Source organism: Protomyctophum bolini (genome assembly GCF_963924005.1).
Source record: "Protomyctophum bolini genome assembly, chromosome: 11".
NCBI classification, from domain to species: Eukaryota; Metazoa; Chordata; class Actinopteri; order Myctophiformes; family Myctophidae; genus Protomyctophum; species Protomyctophum bolini.
The window spans coordinates 14,430,573-14,450,132 of NC_137872.1; the positions used below are offsets into that span (position 1 = coordinate 14,430,573).

Genomic DNA, 19,560 nt, shown 5'->3' on the forward strand with positions numbered 1-19,560 from the left:
TTTATAAATGCCGTGGCGACGTGGGTGTACTACGAAACCTACACTCGAATTTGGGGCAGATTTTACACTCAATTGATAAATGAGGGCCATTGTGTCTGTGTTACTAACTCTGCACGCTGAGTGTGACAGGTTTAGGTTGATGATTTACAAAGTCATGTGGCAGCGCGCAAACAGCTTTGTTATGAACTTTGGATGTTTGTGTGTACGTGTGTATGTGTGTGTGTGTGTGTGTGTGTGTGTGTGTGTGTGTGTGTGTCTTTCCTCAATATGTCCAGGAAAGAGGAGTTGAGTCATGGATCTGACAGTGTGTTGGAATGGCTCTATAGCCTTCAGTAATAGATGTCCTGAACTGTGTGATATACGCCCCACAGTGGCATAGCACTGTGTGGTGTGTGTGTGTGTGTGTGTGTGTGTGTGTGTGTGTGTGTGTGTGTGTGTGTGTGTGTGTGATACAACACACTGTGGCATAGCACAAGGAAAATATGAAGCCAGACAACTGGCAGGCTGAGTGGCACACAGGCACATGGGTATGCATGTGCACACGCACACACATGCAGTACGCAACTACACACACGCACGCACAGTTGCACACACACACACACTCACACACATGCGCACAGCGCTCTCCCTGCCACTGAATGTGGAAGCAGCAGCCGCCGTAGCGCTCCTCTGTCAACCATAGTGTGGCTGATGCAAATCAGTGAGTCGGGAGGTGATTAGCATGATTGATGGGTTGTTATGTTGGATGCTTCAACACAGCACCTGTGAACAGCCTGCCACCCAGTGCCCATGCTGCGTAAGACCTGACTTTGGCGAAAGTACCGCCCAAGGACATGAGGTTGGCGCTTTACAAATCTGTTTACAGTCTCCGTGAATGAAACGAGTGTTGGTGGCGTGGTCGAAAAATATCGTTTTTCCGGGGGGAAATGCGTACAACGGAAGTCCCGCCCCTATAAACACTATACCTTAGGTCGTGACCAGGCTTTTCTCTTCACAGATTAGTAAAGACTGCTGCACATTGGGTGAATTCTCCCCAGCGTCAGTTTGGCATTGGGGGGTGAACCACTGCTGTAAAAGATGCTGCCTTCTGCCCCATGAAACCCATCTATTCAGAGAGAGAGTTAGAGAGACAGAGCTGTCATGTCGAGTGTTCTGCTCATTCGTCTTGTTTCCTTGTGGCTATCTGTGTCTATGATTACAACTAAAGGCCTGCCAAGCAAGCAGTATGCCCCTTGGAAACACAAAAAAGCTGTGATCTGTCCTTCCTTTGAGCCTTTCACAGAGCAATGTTGTGCAGCAGAAGGCATACAGACATCGTCGTATTGAATCTGTCTGTCCACTTAAAGGGTTGTAAAGGAAGAATTTGGAACTTATAGAGGGTATGCGCGTGACATCATCATCATACCAGGAAGTTATGCGGGAACACAAGGCAAAAAAGTACTTTCTGGCCTTGACAAACCCATACATACTAAACTTAAAAGTCCTATCTGATTGCATTAAACGATGTTAAACAACGTTAAACTGAATTTGTCACTCGACTTGCCATTCACTTTATGCATGCGCATACCCTCTATAGTGCCGTGGTATTATCTATGTAACGCAGAAATGATGCATGCATAGTACACGTGAACAGGTTTTTGTACTCTTGAGTTTGAAAAGATAACAAATTAACATGATGTTGAATCAGAAGACACTAATTTAAATAAGGCAGTTATTCTGACGAGATGATGTGTTTGACCTTTGACTGAAACATCTCAATCTGCCACACAGTAAACAACTTCAAAAGCATTAGCCTTTCTGTAGTGTGCAAACCCTTTGTTACTATATATCGAAGTGATTTTTAAAGTACTGCGGTACGATTACACAATGACGCTAAAATCCCCTAAGGGCTTGTTTCCCATGTGGTCCTACTACAGTATTCAATTCATCAAGACATTTATAATGTGTTTGTGTCTATGTGTGTGTGTATGAATGTGTGTGTTTTGGGGGGCATTTCTGGTGTCAAGCTTAGAAGTCTAGGATCAATTTGCAAATTGCAGACAGGTTTTGAAGGAGGGTAGGGAGTCACGTTATTTTTGTCAAATAGGTTTTTATTGAGAACAGATTATGAATTATTGTAGATTAAACATTGTGATGTAATTATTATTATTATTATTATAGAAAAATAAATGAAAAAGACAAAAATAATAATAATAATTTGAAAAATGGAAAACATCTGGAAATGGCATACAGTCAACCATATCAGTGGTATCCTGTCTATTAATTGTTTCTACTCAAGTAATGGACAAGGGGCAGCCAAACCTAATCAAATTGTCTCTCCCTGTTCCTCAGGAAATACCTTATTCTCTCAAGATGAAGCGTACTAGTCATTTCATTTAGCCAATGCTTAAATGCAGGAGGCTCCTCGGAGTCACGCTTTTTGATGTATGTTTTCTCATGCCAATAAAGCCCTTTGAATTTAATTGAATTGACATCATCATCATCATCATACCCGGAAGTTATGTGCGAATGTCTACTGAGTGGCAAAAACTACTCTCTGGCCTTGACAGTCCATACATCCAAACATAAATGTCCTATCTGATTGCATTAAACAACGTTGAACGACATTAAACTCACTTTGCCACTCACTTTATGCATGTGCATACGTTCTATTGTTGTAGTTGGGTCAGCGGTTTCCGACCATTTCTGCATCAGGGACCCGCTTGAAAAACTGCATTTTCAGAGCATGTTTATTTATTTATTGTGGGGCCCGATCCAGAAAAGGTTGGGAGATGGGAGCCACTGATCTAGAGCAGGCTATACCTTCTTATCGTCTCTTTCGGGTGGAAACCTCATATGTCCAAGACTTTTCAGGCGTTCAAATTCAAAAGCATCAAAAGTATAGCAGATTTATGGAAAAACACAGAAAGTATAAAATATAGAGTTGAGAGGTTTCAGCCCGACAGCAAGAGAGAGAGAGAGATAGGTGATGAAAGCTTCAACAGAGAGGGGCCCGGTGGGGCGGGGGAGGGGAGCCCAGGAGGGAGGTCATAGTTGAGGCCAGGCTCCTTTGGTTAAAGGCAGAAAAGCATCAATTTTGCAATAAAAAGCAGGAATTTTCCCACATAGAGGAATGTTTTTGGGTACCCCACAAAGAGCGTTTATATATAGCCACCACCACCAACAACACCACCAAAGTAAAATCACCAGCACCGAAATTATAATAATCGAGAATAAAAATATGTAGTTTTATGTATGTTAAGACGAGCTGTTATTTGCCAATGGTTGCTGAACGCTAACCCCCCCCCCCCAGTAATGTGGGGAGAAGCCCTATGCCGTGGTACAGGAAGTGTCAGCTTTTACAGCGGATGAGCCCCCCTCTGACCTCCCCTCTGATCTGTGCTGCCAGGAGATCACTAGAGAGATCCGCTTAAAGGTGTAGTAAAATGAAAAATACGGTTTTCACACTTTTAGACCATATCCGTGGTCATCATATGGGCATACCTCACAATGGATGCCAAAAAAAATGGGCAAATTCTCATTTGTGTGTGTTTATATATGAAAAGTCCATAGAAATGTTTTTTTTAAATTACTTCCTGAAAACGAAAACGTGCTGCGCGATGACGTGTCGAGGCCCACATCGATAAAAGCCAATAAAAATTAAGCTCACCCGTTTAATTCCCCATATCTCTGCATCCGTCCAGCACAGCTGCTACTGATTACTGAAATCCTCCGTTTTTATTCCCATTCAAGATGACATCCAGACAGTGTATTACTCGGTTTCAACTTAATAATCACGCTAAACTACCGGTATGTATCTGAATAATGTAATAATGTATCTAGAAATAAGCCACATAACAGTAAACTGGTACAGCATGGCCGTCTATCTGACTTGTAAACAAACACACACCATGGCTCTGATAGGTTCAGAAACTTCATAGCGGTGTTTCAACTTGAAACCGTCTGAAACGTCAAAATAAAATGTCCACCATTTCCGTTTCACTACGCCTTTAACTTAACTGCAAAGCACACACACACACACAGACATCTCTGTTGCCGCGCTCTCGTGCTAATCAGTGTTTTGAAGCAGCGTGTAACTTAATTTGGTCCGTGTCAAATGCAGTTACATGCACTGATTTCATCATCTTCACCCGAGCTAGTCATATTAGGAAAAATGTGTGATTTAGACTGTATATTCATGCATTTTTGTTAAACACTATATTTTACAATGTATAACAACCACTGGAAAATGTAATTTCCTATACATGTTTTTGTGCGTGCGCGCGTACATACAGTACACAATGCGTTCCTGTTTTGTGGGGTTTTTTTCCAACGCGGTGTGTGTTGATTTCCTTTTATTTGAGGAAGTCCGGCTAACAGAGAGAGGGAAGCATATTGAGGGAAGATATCTCATCGGTTCCCGGAAATGCTTTGCATGCAGAGAGAGAAAATGTTAAGTCTCATTTATACTTGGTTTCACGCTCATGTGCTGTAAATAGCAGATCTACAAGCTCTCATCGCGTCATTCGTGACGCATGGAGAGCTCATAGATCTGCTATTTGCAGAGCGTGGCGCCGCCCCGCAACAATAGTATAATAAGGCTAAATCAGGCTTTATTCTTTGGAAAAACTACAAACCCTTCTCTGACTGGGTTCCTCTGGGCCACAGAGCACAGGTCACCACAGGACAACTCTCTTTTCCTCACTGTTACTCTCTCTCTCTCTCTCTCTCTCTCTCTCTCTCTCTCTCTCTCTCTCTCTCTCTCTCTGACCCGTGCGTCATTAATTCTGGCCAGGTCAGAAATAAACAAAGAGATTTTAGAGAGAGAGAAAAAAAGAGGGGGCCAAGGATCAAGCCCTGGGGGACCCTGGGAGTTTATAGGATTTAATTGGTCCTAAGAGTCCTAATATCCATTACTAATTAATTAATTATAAACAGCTGTTTCACTTTTGACGCTTTTGTGTGATCAAGTAGTTAACTTACGAAATAACACAAAAAGGTTAGAATAATGGAGATGAGAGTTTTCTGCCCCGGCAGCGACCATGTGTTTATTATGTGGGAGTTAGTTGTGTTTGGAGGAAACGGGAAGAGTGAGACGAGCAGAAGGACGTCTGGCACTGGCACCGCTCCAAACCACTGGAACTGGACCACTGGTACTGGACCTCTGGTTCTGGCACCGCTCCAAACCACTGGTACTGGACCTCTGGTACTGGACCTCTGGTTCTGGCACCGCTCCAAACCACTGGTACTGGACCTCTGGTACTGCACCTCTGGTTCTGGCACCGCTCCAAACCACTGGTACTGGACCTCTGGTACTGGCACCGCTCCAACCCAGAGCAGCGTGGTGGAGTGGAGGAGGGCCATGGGAATGAATGCATGGATATAATGAAGAGTGAGTCCCACCAAGAAGAAATGCACAAAATATGTGCTGACCAAGGCCAAGCTTATCTGACACAAATATTTGGTTGTAGCCTCAGTGATGTATGGGAGAAGTTATGTGATATGTGTGTGTGTGTGTGTGTGTGTGTGTGTGTGTGTGTGTGTGTGTGTGTGTGTGTGTGTGTGTGTGTGTGTGTGTGACTGTGTGTGTGTGTTTGTGCATGTGCGTGGCTGTGTGAGTGGCTGCCGTGCGTGTGTGTGACCCAAGCAAATATGTTTTCTCCACCACTGGCTTGTACTCGTTGCACATGGAAAAGCAAGTATATGCTGTACCGTAAGTGATATCTGTGGATAACCTGCTGTATACAGAATGTTCTTTTTGCTGTGCCGCGGGTGTCTTCTTTAAAGGGCCCGCAGCTATCAGTCGCTATGCTGACAACTGTAGCCCGTTTATCTATCTTTCCTTTGCAGAATCTTTTTTGGAGGACTCGTGTTTGGCTTGATTGTTTATCGTCTCTGTTCTGGCGGAAACCTCGTATGTCCAAAACAATTCAAATTTAAAAGCAGAAAATGTAGCAGTTCGACAAGCCTGCAGATCGTTTCGAGCTTGCGGATCTGTTACTGTTGATGCATATGTGTGACGCTGTAGTATGAAGTACAGGGCGTTATTTTACGAAAAAACACAAAAAGTAAAATTATGGAGATAGAAGGTTTCTTGCCAGACAGCAATGTTATGTTCTAGTAGTGTCCAGTATGCTCTGTAGAACGTCGCAGTGTACACTACACACACGCTCACGCACGCACACACGCACGCACGCACGCACACACGCACGCACGCACGCGCACACACACACACACACACACACACACACACACACACACACACACACACACACAGCAGTTAGAGCGTGCACTTAGTCAGAACAAGCAGTAGGAGTGAGTTACGATGTCCTCCTCAGTTTTCTGTTCCTTGTAGAAGGCCTTGTGGTCTGTGTGTGTTCAGCAGATTCCACGGATTCCGTCCCCTCATGGAGATTCCTGCCCGCTCCTCTCCTCTCCTCTACTCTCGGACACAGACCGTCCTCTGTTGTCCCTGCCAGGCTTCCGCTGACCCTCACCCCGTCGTGCGTTTGGCCGGGCAGGCCTCGCGCTGAGCGGGCTGCAGACATACTCACACTGCTTTAGTACTGGCCTTCACCGCGTGTCCACAGAGTCCTCAGTGGTATCTTTATTTACAGACGGGACTCAAAGACTTGGGCGTTTAAATCCTTTTAAATATAATTTGATATTCAAAGAGTCTCCTAGTACTACTGAGTCTCCTGCTGACTGATAATGGCCCGGTTATCAAAAGGCTGCATGGGGTGTGTATTTCAAAGAAAATAGATTTTTCTTAGGGGGGAACTGCCCTGGTGTTTTACCTTATACACAGGGCTTAACTTGTGCCAGAGCTGGCCAGAGCCGTACAATGTATGAGAACTGTCCTTTTGTATTCACAACTGTTCGTCCTGTTGTGGATTGTTTAACAACTGTTCTAGAGTTGCAGACTGTTTGAACAACTGGTGAATGTCTGTGGTGCTGTGTTGCTTTGCTCACGTGTGATTGTGTGTTGTTTATGGTTGTGACTATGCTGTGTGTGTGCGTACAGTTGTGAAGGTGTTTAGTGTATTGTTGTGGTGTAACAGCGCACCATGTCCACAAAATATAGTATACTGGACTGTATTTTCTTGCTATACCAGGACATGGATATACATGAATATATATATATATATATATATATATATATATATATATATATATATATATATATATATATATATATTGTCACATAGGAAGTGGACAAAGGGGGGGACAAAGTTATTTTGTGTCTCCCAGGGCATTATGCTAGATCCTCAAGTATTGGTCTAGTATTTCCATCATTCTACACCAAAGGTTTTCACTGAAAATAGCTGAACTACTTAAGCTCGCAACACAGCACACACAGGCTTGTAGATTTATGCTAGATGTGAGCTATCCTTGTAATGCCCCTCTGGTGCGATCAGTGTCAAACATGCAAATGAGGCAAGCCAGCAGCAGTGTGATTAGACAGCTAAAACAGGAAGCATGGTAAACCACACACTGACAGGGTGCATCTCTTAATGTCTGGGTTGTGGGACAGAGAAGGGCGGCAACCAGAAGCACCACGCGATGATAACTGACTAATTCACTCACTTCCATCCACGCACGCACGCACACACACACACACACACACACACACACACACACACACACACACACACACACACACACACACACACACACACACACGAGAAAACACACGTTTTTAAAGTGTCATGGGGACAGGCCAATATAAAAAGGTCTGGATGACAATACATGATCGGTGTAACCCTAGCCTGTTTTTGAGTGGTGCAACCACTCCTACAACCAGCAATGTCCGTGCGTATCTTATGTATCTATGTATCAGTGGCCGTCATGAGCACGAGTATGTGACTTATTAGTACCAGTAGGGGTCGCCAGAAACAGAGAGAGAGATAGTGATGTGCCTGCTAATGAGAGAGAGAGAGGTGGGGGGGGGGGAATTGCAACAGTGAGTTCACACAGGTGTGATTTTTATTGAAGCACCTGATTAAGCTCTCATTTGCTTTGACCAGGACACATACTGGCTCATTATAGGGTCCTAAATCATGTCATGCTCCTGTCCCTCACGGACACTTCATCAGAGAAGAGAACACACAACTGGTGCTGTGAGGCACATTTATAGCACATTTCAACAACAGGGCAATTGTGTTGAAGTGTGCTTGACAAAGAACGTCAAGCAAAGGAAACACACTTATACAATGACATTGGGATGCATTCAACAAAATAAATAAAAAGTAACAGCTACAGTGCAGAAGTGGGAAAAAAATAAGAAAAGTAACTCAATCACAGACAGCGGCAAACTTGAAATCTTTAGTTGTGTTTTAAAATAAATAAGAGTGGCAGCAGACCTGCAGTTTTCTGGGAGTTTGTATCAGATACATGATGTGCGGTGCTTGAAACTAAATGCTGCTTCCTCTCGTTTAAAAGCAGACCTTTTCCAGATGACCTGAGAGATGTCTGAATGGTTCATGATATCGCACAAGATCAGAAATGTATTTTGGCCGTACAGTAGTAGTATTACAGTAGTATTTTTCTTAGCACAATGAGCGCCAGGATTTCTTTCAAAATAAGAGCTTGGGGTGCCAGTCAGATATGGCAGCTTTTACACTGAACGCCCCCCCCCCCCCCCCCCCCCAGAAATGAAGACAGAAGTGTGCCCATCTGGTCAAAACCATGGAGAGCTCCCTAGATTATAGGAGAGATGAGCCGTAAACAAGGAAGTGAAAGGCACGCGCATGCGTGAAACAGCAAGGAGTATGGTGCAGAAGGAGAGGCCAACCCTCTCAAGCTTGGAGCTTGTAGGTCTGCTATACTATTGATGCTTTAGTGTGACGCTGTAGTATGATCAAGTAGAGCGTCAATTTACGAAATAATTTGTTTTTGTCAGTATCATGCAGTCCTATTGACTTCTTGGAAGACGAGGAAAGCATTGTCTCGACATAGCTTGACAGTTGAAGGGTGGACGGCTGGTTCAAGGAAACATGTCGTCTTGGTCTCCAGCTCTGTCACTGGAGAACGCGGGAAGCAGGTGGAGTCTTGAGGAAATCCACGTTTTCCTGGAGCTCTGCGGAGTAAGGGCGAGGTTAGCTCCTGAAACAAAAGCACATCTTCCTGCTCGGAGGCAGCGTGACGATGAGGCGCCAACGCCCCGATGACCACCTCTCAGTCCACCCGGCCGTTATTACTGTCCTAATGCAACACCTTCCAACTGGAGTACCCCAGAGAGACATTTACTTATCATTTTTTGGTTCGATAACAATGTTGCATTTTTAATTAAATATCGGCCTATATCGACATGCTACTGATAATATACAGTGTATGTATGTATATATATATATATATTTATACTGTGTATATATATATATATATATATATATATATATATATTTATATACAGAACTATATACTGTATAGTGTATACTGCAATGCAAACATCACCTTACATTATATATACTGATAATACACTGACAGTTCACCACCAGCCAGCATTTGCGTGTGTGCGTGTGTTATGTGTGTGTGCGAGTAACAGAGAGAGAGAGAGACAGAGAGAGAGTATAAAGGATGAGAGTGTCTATGAGAGAGAGAGAGAGAGAGAGAGACAGAGAGAGAGTAGAAAGGATGAGAGTGTCCATGAGAGAGAGAGAGATAGAGAGAGAGAGAGAGAGAGAGAGAGAGAGAGAGAGAGCTGAATGGGTGTAATGTATACTTCATTGTGAGACCATAATGCCGCCCCTCGAGTCACGCCTGTATGACAAAGTATAAATAAAAACTGTAAATCAGATCACTTTCCTGTGTTTGGAAAATGAATCATCAACTCATTGTTTCTGGTCGCATTCTGTTGGCTAAAAGGGTGGGAGCACAGAGCCAGTCATTGTCACAATTAGTATACTTTGCCTAATCGCAATTAACCCGTTAAGACCTGAGGCTGGTTCTACAAATGCCTTCTAAATCAATAGTTCTCACACATTCAAGATGTTTTCAAAAATGATCAAAAATAGCAGATGTACAAGCTGTAAAATTGTATATATGCTTGTATATATGCTGCTTTTTTTGTACATTATTTATTTAGATTATTGGTAGTGGTCATTGTCAGTACTTTCAGTGTATTGGAGTTATTTGTCATAACTGTGCTGTTATAAAGCCAAACGGAAATGTAATGTCAATTTATAGATTGCAACGTAAAATTCAAAAAACATAATTAAATCAATTAACCCATTAAAACCGGGAAAGCATCTGTTTGAACCACTATAACCATTATTTCATACTTTGCTTATTCAAAAATAGATACAAGCTCACAGTGCTATGAGCTTTTAGATCTGCTATTTTTTAAGAATCGTGAAATAGGTAGCAAAATCTTTGAATATATACAGTAGATAGTTTTAAAGCAATTTTTTACTCAAATTGGTGCTTCTGGGGTTCCCTGGAAACAAATATTGTTGAGATGGGGGTTTCGTGGATATACTTCTGGGTGTCCTTGACATGAAAAGGTTTGAGAACCACTCATGTTTTCAGAAAACTTAGGATTTAGAAGACATTTGAAGAAATTATCTCAGGTCTTGGGGTAATCATAATTTTATTATGACAATTAATGGTCAAATAAACGCCATGATGTTGACACCCAACCATCCTTCCTGTATTTAACTCCATTACATGAGGTGTGCTGACCTCTTCCAGGACATTAGCCACTAGCTAAATAAAGAAACAGTGGACAGGCAGTGGAAAAGGGAGGTTCTGGGTCCAGAGGGTGGGAGTGGACGTACGTACGGCTCCAAGTCTTCCTGCCGTCCCAAAGCAGCATGCAGCGCAGTGCATGCTGGGACAAGAGTAGGGGGGTGTGGAAGGTCAGTGGTCACCGTGAAGCTTCCATTGTCCTGTAGAGAGCCTGGAGATAGTCAGGGTCCCGGCCGAACCCTTCCGGAGCTTGTTCCCTTCTCCAACCCGACCAACCAACCAACCAGGGTTCATTTTGTTGACTAAAACTATGACGAAAAAATGTCCGTCGACATCCAGTATAACTAAGACAAGTTATTGCATGCGACTAAATCAACTGCAGATCTTGTCGACTAGAATATTATGACATTAAGTCAACTAAAACTAGACTAAAACATTTCAGATGACTAAAATATGACTGACAGTGACACTAAATGGTGTTTTATTCAAAAATTGTCATCAAAATCAACACTTGCAACAAAACCAACCAACCAGGCTGTCCCTCTCTCCATCTCCACACCCAACTTCCCCAATCCACCGGCAGCGACCCCTTCTCGAACGAACATCCAATCGCATGCTTCCATTCTCTGTCATGAAGGCCCCCTTCCTTTTTCCTTCCTGTTCCAGCAAAAAAAAAGAATTGAATCACGTGTTAAAGAGCAGCTTCGGTCAATCCCTCGTGACTTGTCCAGTGGCCAGGCGACAGAGCGGCAGCACAGGCGCATGCACTTGGCCAGTGTGTCTTGTCTGTACTGTATGTTCAGCCTAGGCTTCATATTGGTGCTGAATGACTCTCTGGAGCTCTCCATGGTGTTTGTGCCTCTGGTCAGTCCGGGGCAGGAACCCATCATGGTCCAGGTATTTGTCCAGTGGCTGTAATTCAGGGCTTATTTAGAAAAAGGTGCCGCAACTAATCGATGATGTTCTCACGCGGTTATTCTTTCCATTGCTTTTTTTCCGATTAATTAATTAATCGAATAATCGATTTAATCAAATCTTTTTTGATTGATTATTAGTCGATTACATTAATCAATCCATTCGATTAGTTCGATTAACTATTGTACTCCTGATTAACCCTGGATTTTGGCTATTCAAAAATAGCAAATGTACTGTACAAGCTCACAGCGCCTCGCTTCATGCCACGCTGCAAGCTTGTACATCTGCTATTTTTGGACATTTTTGAAAAATCTTGAAAGTGTGAGAACCACTAATTCAGAAGGCATTTGTAGAATCTGCCTCGGAGGGCCTTAATGGATTAAGAACTCCCTCACATAACACGATATTAAACACGTCTAATGTTTAATGTTTTTGTCTCCTTCCAGGAGGTGTGCAGTGAGCTGCGGCCGCGCCTCTGTGTGATCCAGAGAGGGAGCAGCGGCTACGGCTTCAACCTGCACAGCGAGAAGGCCCGTCCCGGACAGTACATCCGCGCTGTGGACGAGGACTCGCCGGCAGAGAGGGCAGGCCTCCAGCCCCGGGACCGGATAGTACAGGTCAGTTAGCTTCTCCGAAAGTAGCCGGGGTCCGAGGAGGACTCCCTTAACGGGTGGGGGTTCTAGACCAGTAACATCACGTCACCAGGCTTTCCTATATTAGAGGAAAGCCTGGTATTGGTTCTAAAAATAGCCGTGTGATCAGGGAAAAGGAAAAACAGAATTGTGGTTTCCGGTGTTGGGTTCCGGTTGGCGTCGCATTGTTTTTGTTCCCCACATAATGCGAACCAATTAGTTTAGTCTTGTTAGTAGCGCTACGAGTTCGAATAGAAAAACATATCAAACCACAAAACGATTTTACCAAACTGAACACGTTTTAAAGTAGGGGAATAATTTTGGAGTTGCACCAGTGGTTCACAAACCTCTTCATATCAAGGAGTCCCCCCCAAAATGATATAGTATTGGCATCTATACACATCTCAAAAATAGTTTGTGCCAGGAATGTTTGCTTTAAAAATATATTCAAAGATTTACACACATTTTTACGATTTTCCAAAAAATAGCAGATCTATAAGCTTGTGACGGACGCGCTATGACCCATGACGACCCCCCCCCCCCTTCAATCTCAGGGAGACCTATTCATGGGGCCTGTCACAAAATATTTTAAGGGTTAGAGAGTCAAAGTACATGGGGGGTCCAAAATCTAACATTCAGAGAGCCACAGTTACCTGCATAATGTTCAGCATAGCATGGAAATGGAGACAGACACTTATGAACATTAATATTTGCATAGTACACACCAATATCCTGAGTTCAAAAGAAAACAGAGGCTGGTACAGTATATGCTTATTTTTGGAGCATTTGTGGACATTTCACATTGTGGTCACACGCTTGAATAGAATTCACCTGCTAAACAGTGCGTCCTAGTGGAAGCGTGGCAGTACCGTAGTTCAGTGATGGAAAAAGTACTGAAGTACAAAAGTATTGGCATCAAGATGTATTTTAAGTGCTAATTATGCAGAATGTGCCGTTTCACAAGTTTTTAAAATGCATGAAAATCTTTTCAAATTAGCAGAGCTACAAGCTCAAGTTGAAGTGGTTAATTGTGTGTTTTGTAATAATAATAATAATCGAAATCGTAACTAACGTTTTCAAATAATTGTAGTGGAGTAAAAGTACAATATTTGTCTCAGAGAAAGTGTACTTAAGTACTATACTTGATTACATGTATAGTCAGTAGTCACTTAAGCAATATTACACGAGAGGGGGTGCTTTACTGTGATTATTACACGAGAGGGGGTGCTTTACTGTGATTATTACACGAGAGGGGGTGCTTTACTGTGATTATTACACGAGACGGGGTGCTTTACTGTGATTATTACACGAGACGGGGTGCTTTACTGTGATTATTACACGAGAGGGGGTGCTTTACTGTGATTATTACACGAGAGGGGGTGCTTTACTGTGATTATTACACGAGAGGGGGTGCTTTACCGTCATTATTGCCACGACAGCGATTCTATAGGAACGAAGCTTTAGCCGAGTTCTGTAAGCAGCGCTGTAGACTAGAGAGATACCAGTAGAAAGATACCAGTAGGTCAGTGTTAACATGTCCACACTGTCCACTGTACAGGTCATCTCCACAAATAGGTTACTGTGTTAACATGGCAGTGTGTCCACTGTACTGGTCATCTCCAGTTCTCCACAGATAGGTTAGTGTTAACATGGTGGTGTGTCCACTGTCCACTGTACTGGTCATCTCCACAGATAGGTTACTGTGTTAACATGGCAGTGTGTCCACTGTACTGGTCATCTCCAGTTCTCCACAGATAGGTTAGTGTTAACATGGTGGTGTGTCCACTGTCCACTGTACTGGTCATCTCCACAGATAGGTTACTGTGTTAACATGGCAGTGTGTCCACTGTACTGGTCATCTCCACAGATAGGTCAGTGTTAACATGGCAGTGTGTCCACTGTACTGGTCATCTCCACAGATAGGTTAGTGTTAACATGGTGGTGTGTCCACTGTGCTGGTCATCTCATATCATAATTATTTAACGCCAGATATAGCCACAAGTTAAAAACAAACAAACAAACAAAATAAATTACATGAATTACAATTAGTGAAAATAGCCGAGCTTGTAGATGTGCTATTTTCACTTAGCCCATGCACTTGCTTGCAGGGTTCCTGGGAGACAGGAAAGTTCTCTTTTGTGGTCTGGTGTCAAGCTAAAAGGTTTGGGAACCACTGATTAAGTATACGCTTTCTGTGGTTCGCAGCTTTACCTGTAAGTCCTCCTAACACAGTGAAACCCCACCCATGTGGCCCTCAGAGCAGACTATAAAACAAACATCTCAGTGTTTCTCTGGCATACCCTGACCTGTACTCAGAGATTCAGAAGTGCTCAGAATCACAGAGTGGGCGTGAACATCTAAAGCCAATTCCAGAGAGGAAGCCAGACAATAGCATCTTGGGCAGTAACAGCAGTAACAATGTGTGTCCGCTCAACACAAAGACCAGCTCCTTGTGAGGCGGGGGGGGGGGGGAGACCCCCTGAGACCCCCAGGCTCTCTCTACTCAAATGCCATGTCTGCTTATTGTAAGCGACTTTGGGCTTGGGCTTTCTAAAGTGTACACGCAAATCTTATTTTTTTAAATTGATTATATTAATAAAGTCAGTTCTTTCTTTCTTAGATTGAATTGCATAGTTCGAATTGACCGTTGCATCCCTACTCCCTAATTGTAACAATGTTACAATTTGCGTAAAAGTAAGAAAGTGGTGGATAGTTGTATATGCAGTCCTAATAGAAAGTGGATGTCACAGTGATTTATGAAGCATGTCATTAACCATTTTACCGTTTTGTGTTTTGTGTTATTGTGGGCGTAGGCGTTGTGAGCTTGTCGATCGGCTATTTTCAGCCAAAGCTTTACCCACAATACGGATGTTTAAGTGGTTAAGATTACGTAACTGAGTAATATTCTCCACGCCCACAGCCCTGTGGAGAGTCCTGGCTCTATACTGTGTGTGTGTGTGTGTGTGTGTGTGTGTGCGTGCGTGCGTGCGTGCGTGTGACATGCGTGTGCTTGTCAATATTGTTGTAATTCCCTATTTTAAACTTAGTTGTGCAGTGATATCACACACCGGAATATCTACAAGCTCAGTGCTCACAAAGCGTCGCAGCGGGAGTGGCTTTTAGATCTGCAGTTTTTCTGCTGTTTTCCCGTCCATCTTCAGCTATTTCCAATGCTGTCCTAAAAGCGTTGATGACGTCCTCACGAGTACAGTAATACAAAACCTGTGTGAGTGCGTTTATGTGAGCCTGCACGCGCGCGCGCGCGCGTGTGTGTGTGTGTGTGTGTGTGTGTGTGTGTGTGTGTGTGTGTGTGTGTGTGTGTGTGTGTGTGTGTGTGTGTGTGTGTGTGTGTGTGTTTGTGTGTGTGTGTGTGTGTGTGTGCGTGCAACGTGCGTGCGTGCGTGCGTGTGTGAGAGAGTGTGTGTACATGTGTGTGCGTACAGGATTTCCTGTTTCAGGATTCAGTGATAATATTAAGCAAGGAATCCTGGACAGTGATAAACAGCTGCTGCTGCTGCGGTGGAACAATGGCAGACGGACGCCACTCGCTCCGCCTTCTCCAAAATAGCTTAACCCAGTGTATCTTAGACCTTTACATTTCGAGGTCTCTCCTTAACTACAAATGGAGCCAAATGTCCCCGTTAGGGTCCATTTGGTTCCATCTGTATACCATCAGAGTTATAGACTTGTAAAGGGTCGATTTAGACCCCCTCAACGGAACCGTCCAAGTCCCTGGAATCCACTGGCTTAACCCATTAAAACTGGGAAATCATCCGTATCAATTTAGATTTGAGATATCGTTGCTGTCGGGCAGAAACCTCTTACAGTGTATGTATACAGTAGGTATAAAACAGGACTGGAGTGGTTCATTAGACTAATCAGGTTAGTCGATCCAGCCAGTTTGATTTCTGGCCTAGAGGGGCACGTGCGGGCGAAAACAGCCGGCGGATGCCACCGGTTCACCGATCTGAAAATAAATAATCTTAATTAAGAATAAGAAGATAAATGATAGTCTTGTGGGTTTGATGATGTGTCTCCTATAGTCCTAACCTTTGTGTGGTCTACAGGTGAACGATGTGTCTCCTTGTCCTAACCTTTGTGTGGTCTACAGCTGAGCGATGTGTCTCCTTGTCCTAACCTTTGTGTGGTCTACAAGTGAACGATGTGTCTCCTTGTCCTAACCTTTGTGTAGTCTACAGCTGGGCGATGTGTCTCCTTGTCCTAACCTTTGTGTGGTCTACGGCTGAACGATGTGTCTCCTTGTCCTAACCTTTGTGTGGTCTACAGGTGAACGATGTGTCTCCTTGTCCTAACCTTTGTGTGGTCTACAGCTGAACGATGTGTCTCCTTGTCCTAACCTTTGTGTGGTCTACGGCTGAACGATGTGTCTCCTTGTCCTAACCTTTGTGTGGTCTACAGGTGAACGATGTGTCTCCTTGTCCTAACCTTTGTGTGGTCTACAGGTGAACGATGTGTCGGTGGAAGGGAGGAACCATTCAGAAGTGGTGGCGGCCATCAAGTCAGGCGGCGACGAAACGCGGCTCCTGGTGGTGGACCCCGAGACAGACGCCTTCTTCAAGAGGTGCCGAGTGGCGCCCTGCCGGGACCACCTCACTGGTGAGACAGACAGCCGTCAGGGCAGGGTTTCCATGCTGTACCATTAGGACAAGCAAGCAGAGTCTATAACCCTATAGACTCTGCCTGCGGTCTCCGTGTTGCAAATGGTCTATATGCAAACAGAAGAACTCTTCCTACTTCCGGGCCGCTTCCCTACTTCCTTCACATGTGTTACCGATTATACTAATCTTTAAGGCACTGTTCCATTTAGTATGCAGTAGTTCTCAAACGTTTTAATTTCAAGGACCCCCACAACTCTGAGAGTGTACAAATGGAACCAAATGGACCCTTTTGTACACTGTCAGAGTTACACATACGTACGTACAGGGCCAATTTGAAACCACGTTGAGACCCACTGGTGTAGCAGAGTGTTTCCATTGAGCCATACGCACAATAGTAGCACCCTGATTCTGTTTGACCAAAATGGAACAGAGCCTTCATTAGTATCAGTGGTAACACCTGTGAAGGAAGACTGTAGATAAGTTATTTCAAAAATGGCATGTGTGCACTGTGCATAGATCCCATTAGTTTAAAAAAATCAGCTCTAATCATCGTACATCATCATGACGTAAAATAGACACTATGACGTAAAATTCTCCATTCATTGTCAATGGGAATTTAATGTTTGTGAAGGACAAAATTTGTCACTAAGCCGATACTTTGACATCGTATTATTATTATTATTATTATTATTAGACTCCTTTGTGGTTCTCACTCTGAGCTCTGTGAGACATGGTGGGCCTTTCTCCCCTCCTCCATGTTACTCCTTCTGCTGTTGTGTTCCCACTGCAGTGGTAAACACCAGGAAATTAAACGTCTGTCTACGCAGTCTACATTTTCTCTCTCTCTCTCTCTCTCTCTCTCTCTCTCTCTCTCTCTCTCTCTGCCAAAGTACACATACAGACGGAGCTGGCTGACTTCCTGCCCTCTCCTGCTGGGCCTTGTGTGTTTATAGATCGGTAGTTCTCAAACGTTTTGGAGGGGCGCTATCCTCTCCAACCTCTGGCTTTCCCCCGTGACGTCATGTAGCAACCAAGTCTATGGACTTTTTATGTTTGTCTTATTCATGCCCCCCATGATCTCATGTGGCAGCAAAAGACTGAGACGGCGCCCCTCACTTCACACGACACGAGTGTGATTGATTTTTGAGGGGCGCTAGCCCCTCCTATATACAGCTTTTTATCCCACACGTCTCAATATTTGCCATTGACAATGAAAGGAGAAATTAGGTCAAATATCCGCCAAATCTTGTTCCCACACGTCTCAATATTTGAAAGGCAACAGGCATTCTGATTGGTCAGTATGAGATAATTCATTATGATGTACGATAAGTACGATAAGAGTGCCCCTCACTTCACACGGGTGTGATCTTTGTATTGTATTCCAATGACCACCATAACTCTGAGACTGTATATAGCATCAAATAACGGGTCCATTTGGTTCCATTTGTACTCTCTCAAGAGTTACAGACCTGTAAGGTTCCGTTTGGAAGCCTCTTAAGTAACCCAGAGGGCTTTGAGAAACTTTCTGCTTGAACTATTAACCACATCAACCCTGGCATCCCTATTGGGCATGTGACGTCATTATAGGCAAACATTTTTGAGGGGCACTATCCCTTTCAACGTCTGGCTTTCAGAAATGACGTCATGTGGTCCCCAGACTCCCCACACGTGACGAGCCAAGTCTATGGACGTGCCAAGTCTATGGACTTTTAATGTTTGCTTTAAGCAGTGACATCATGTGACAGGCCCCTCATTTCACACAAGTGTGATTTTTATTTTATTTTTAATGTGAAAATGTCTGTTTTCAAACAGCCAAATTATAAAACAGTTTTTATTTTATTTTTTCTTTATCTGTAATACAACAGGAATTCTCTAGAGGGAGCCCCAGGTCTTTGATTTGGCTGCCTCATTTCAGAGCAGTAACACTGCATGGGTTTTGAGTAGCTGCTTTGGGGGCAGCTTTGCTGTGAGCTGGGAGTGACTTCCATATAGGGAACTATATACTGTAGTGTTGGCCCACCGAGAAGGCCCTGTCTGTCATCCCAGGTTGGGTTGTTTGTCCTGGGGATGTCCAGGAGGTTGGCAACTAAACCTGGAGGTCAGAGAGGTAGCGGGGAGCCTGCTTGATGAGGGCCTTAATTGTAGCTGATGATTAGTAACAATTAGTAACTACAATTTTGAGGTGTTTCTTTTACTTTACTGGAGTATTCCCAATACATTTTGAATTCCGGACTTTTATTTATAACAGAGTATTTCTACATTGCAGACGCCAATACCTTTGTAGTATTTGTACTTGTAACATTCTATTTTTACAATAGAGTATTGATACTTTTAAGTACAAAATAAATGCAGTACTTCTTCCATCACTGGGGCCTTGTAGGTGGTGATTAGCATTTTGAAATGTATTCTGTGCTTGACTGGGAGCCAGTGGAGGTCACGGAGGACTGGTGTGATGTGGTCCCTGGATCAGGTTCTGGGGAGCAGGCGGGCGGAACATTAATGCATAGAGACAGTGTAGTCACTACACTGTCTCTATGGGTTTGATATTGGCTTCGCTGTAGTGCCGATCTAGGATCATAGGTAAACCATGAACCTAGCTAGCACTGCAGCATCAGTCTAATATAAAAACATACAGCATAATATCAACAAATAATGAAGTTCATCAAACTAATCAATTGAAGCGATTATAAATAGATCTGCTACTTCTGCACAACACAGTTCATCTGTAC

At 43.6% G+C, this 19,560-nt stretch overlaps 1 protein-coding gene across 2 annotated transcripts in view; it reads left to right on the forward strand.

Moving 5' to 3' along the window:
* The window catches only part of nherf1b (NHERF family PDZ scaffold protein 1b), a 43,214-nt gene that overhangs the window by 16,992 nt on the left and 6,662 nt on the right, over positions 1 to 19,560 (forward strand). For both annotated transcript variants that reach the window (XM_080775744.1, XM_080775745.1), the window contains exons 3-4: positions 12,027 to 12,197; positions 16,676 to 16,829. In XM_080775744.1, coding sequence (XP_080631870.1) covers positions 12,027 to 12,197; positions 16,676 to 16,829 — 325 coding nt within the window. The remainder of the gene's footprint in view (positions 1 to 12,026; positions 12,198 to 16,675; positions 16,830 to 19,560) is intronic.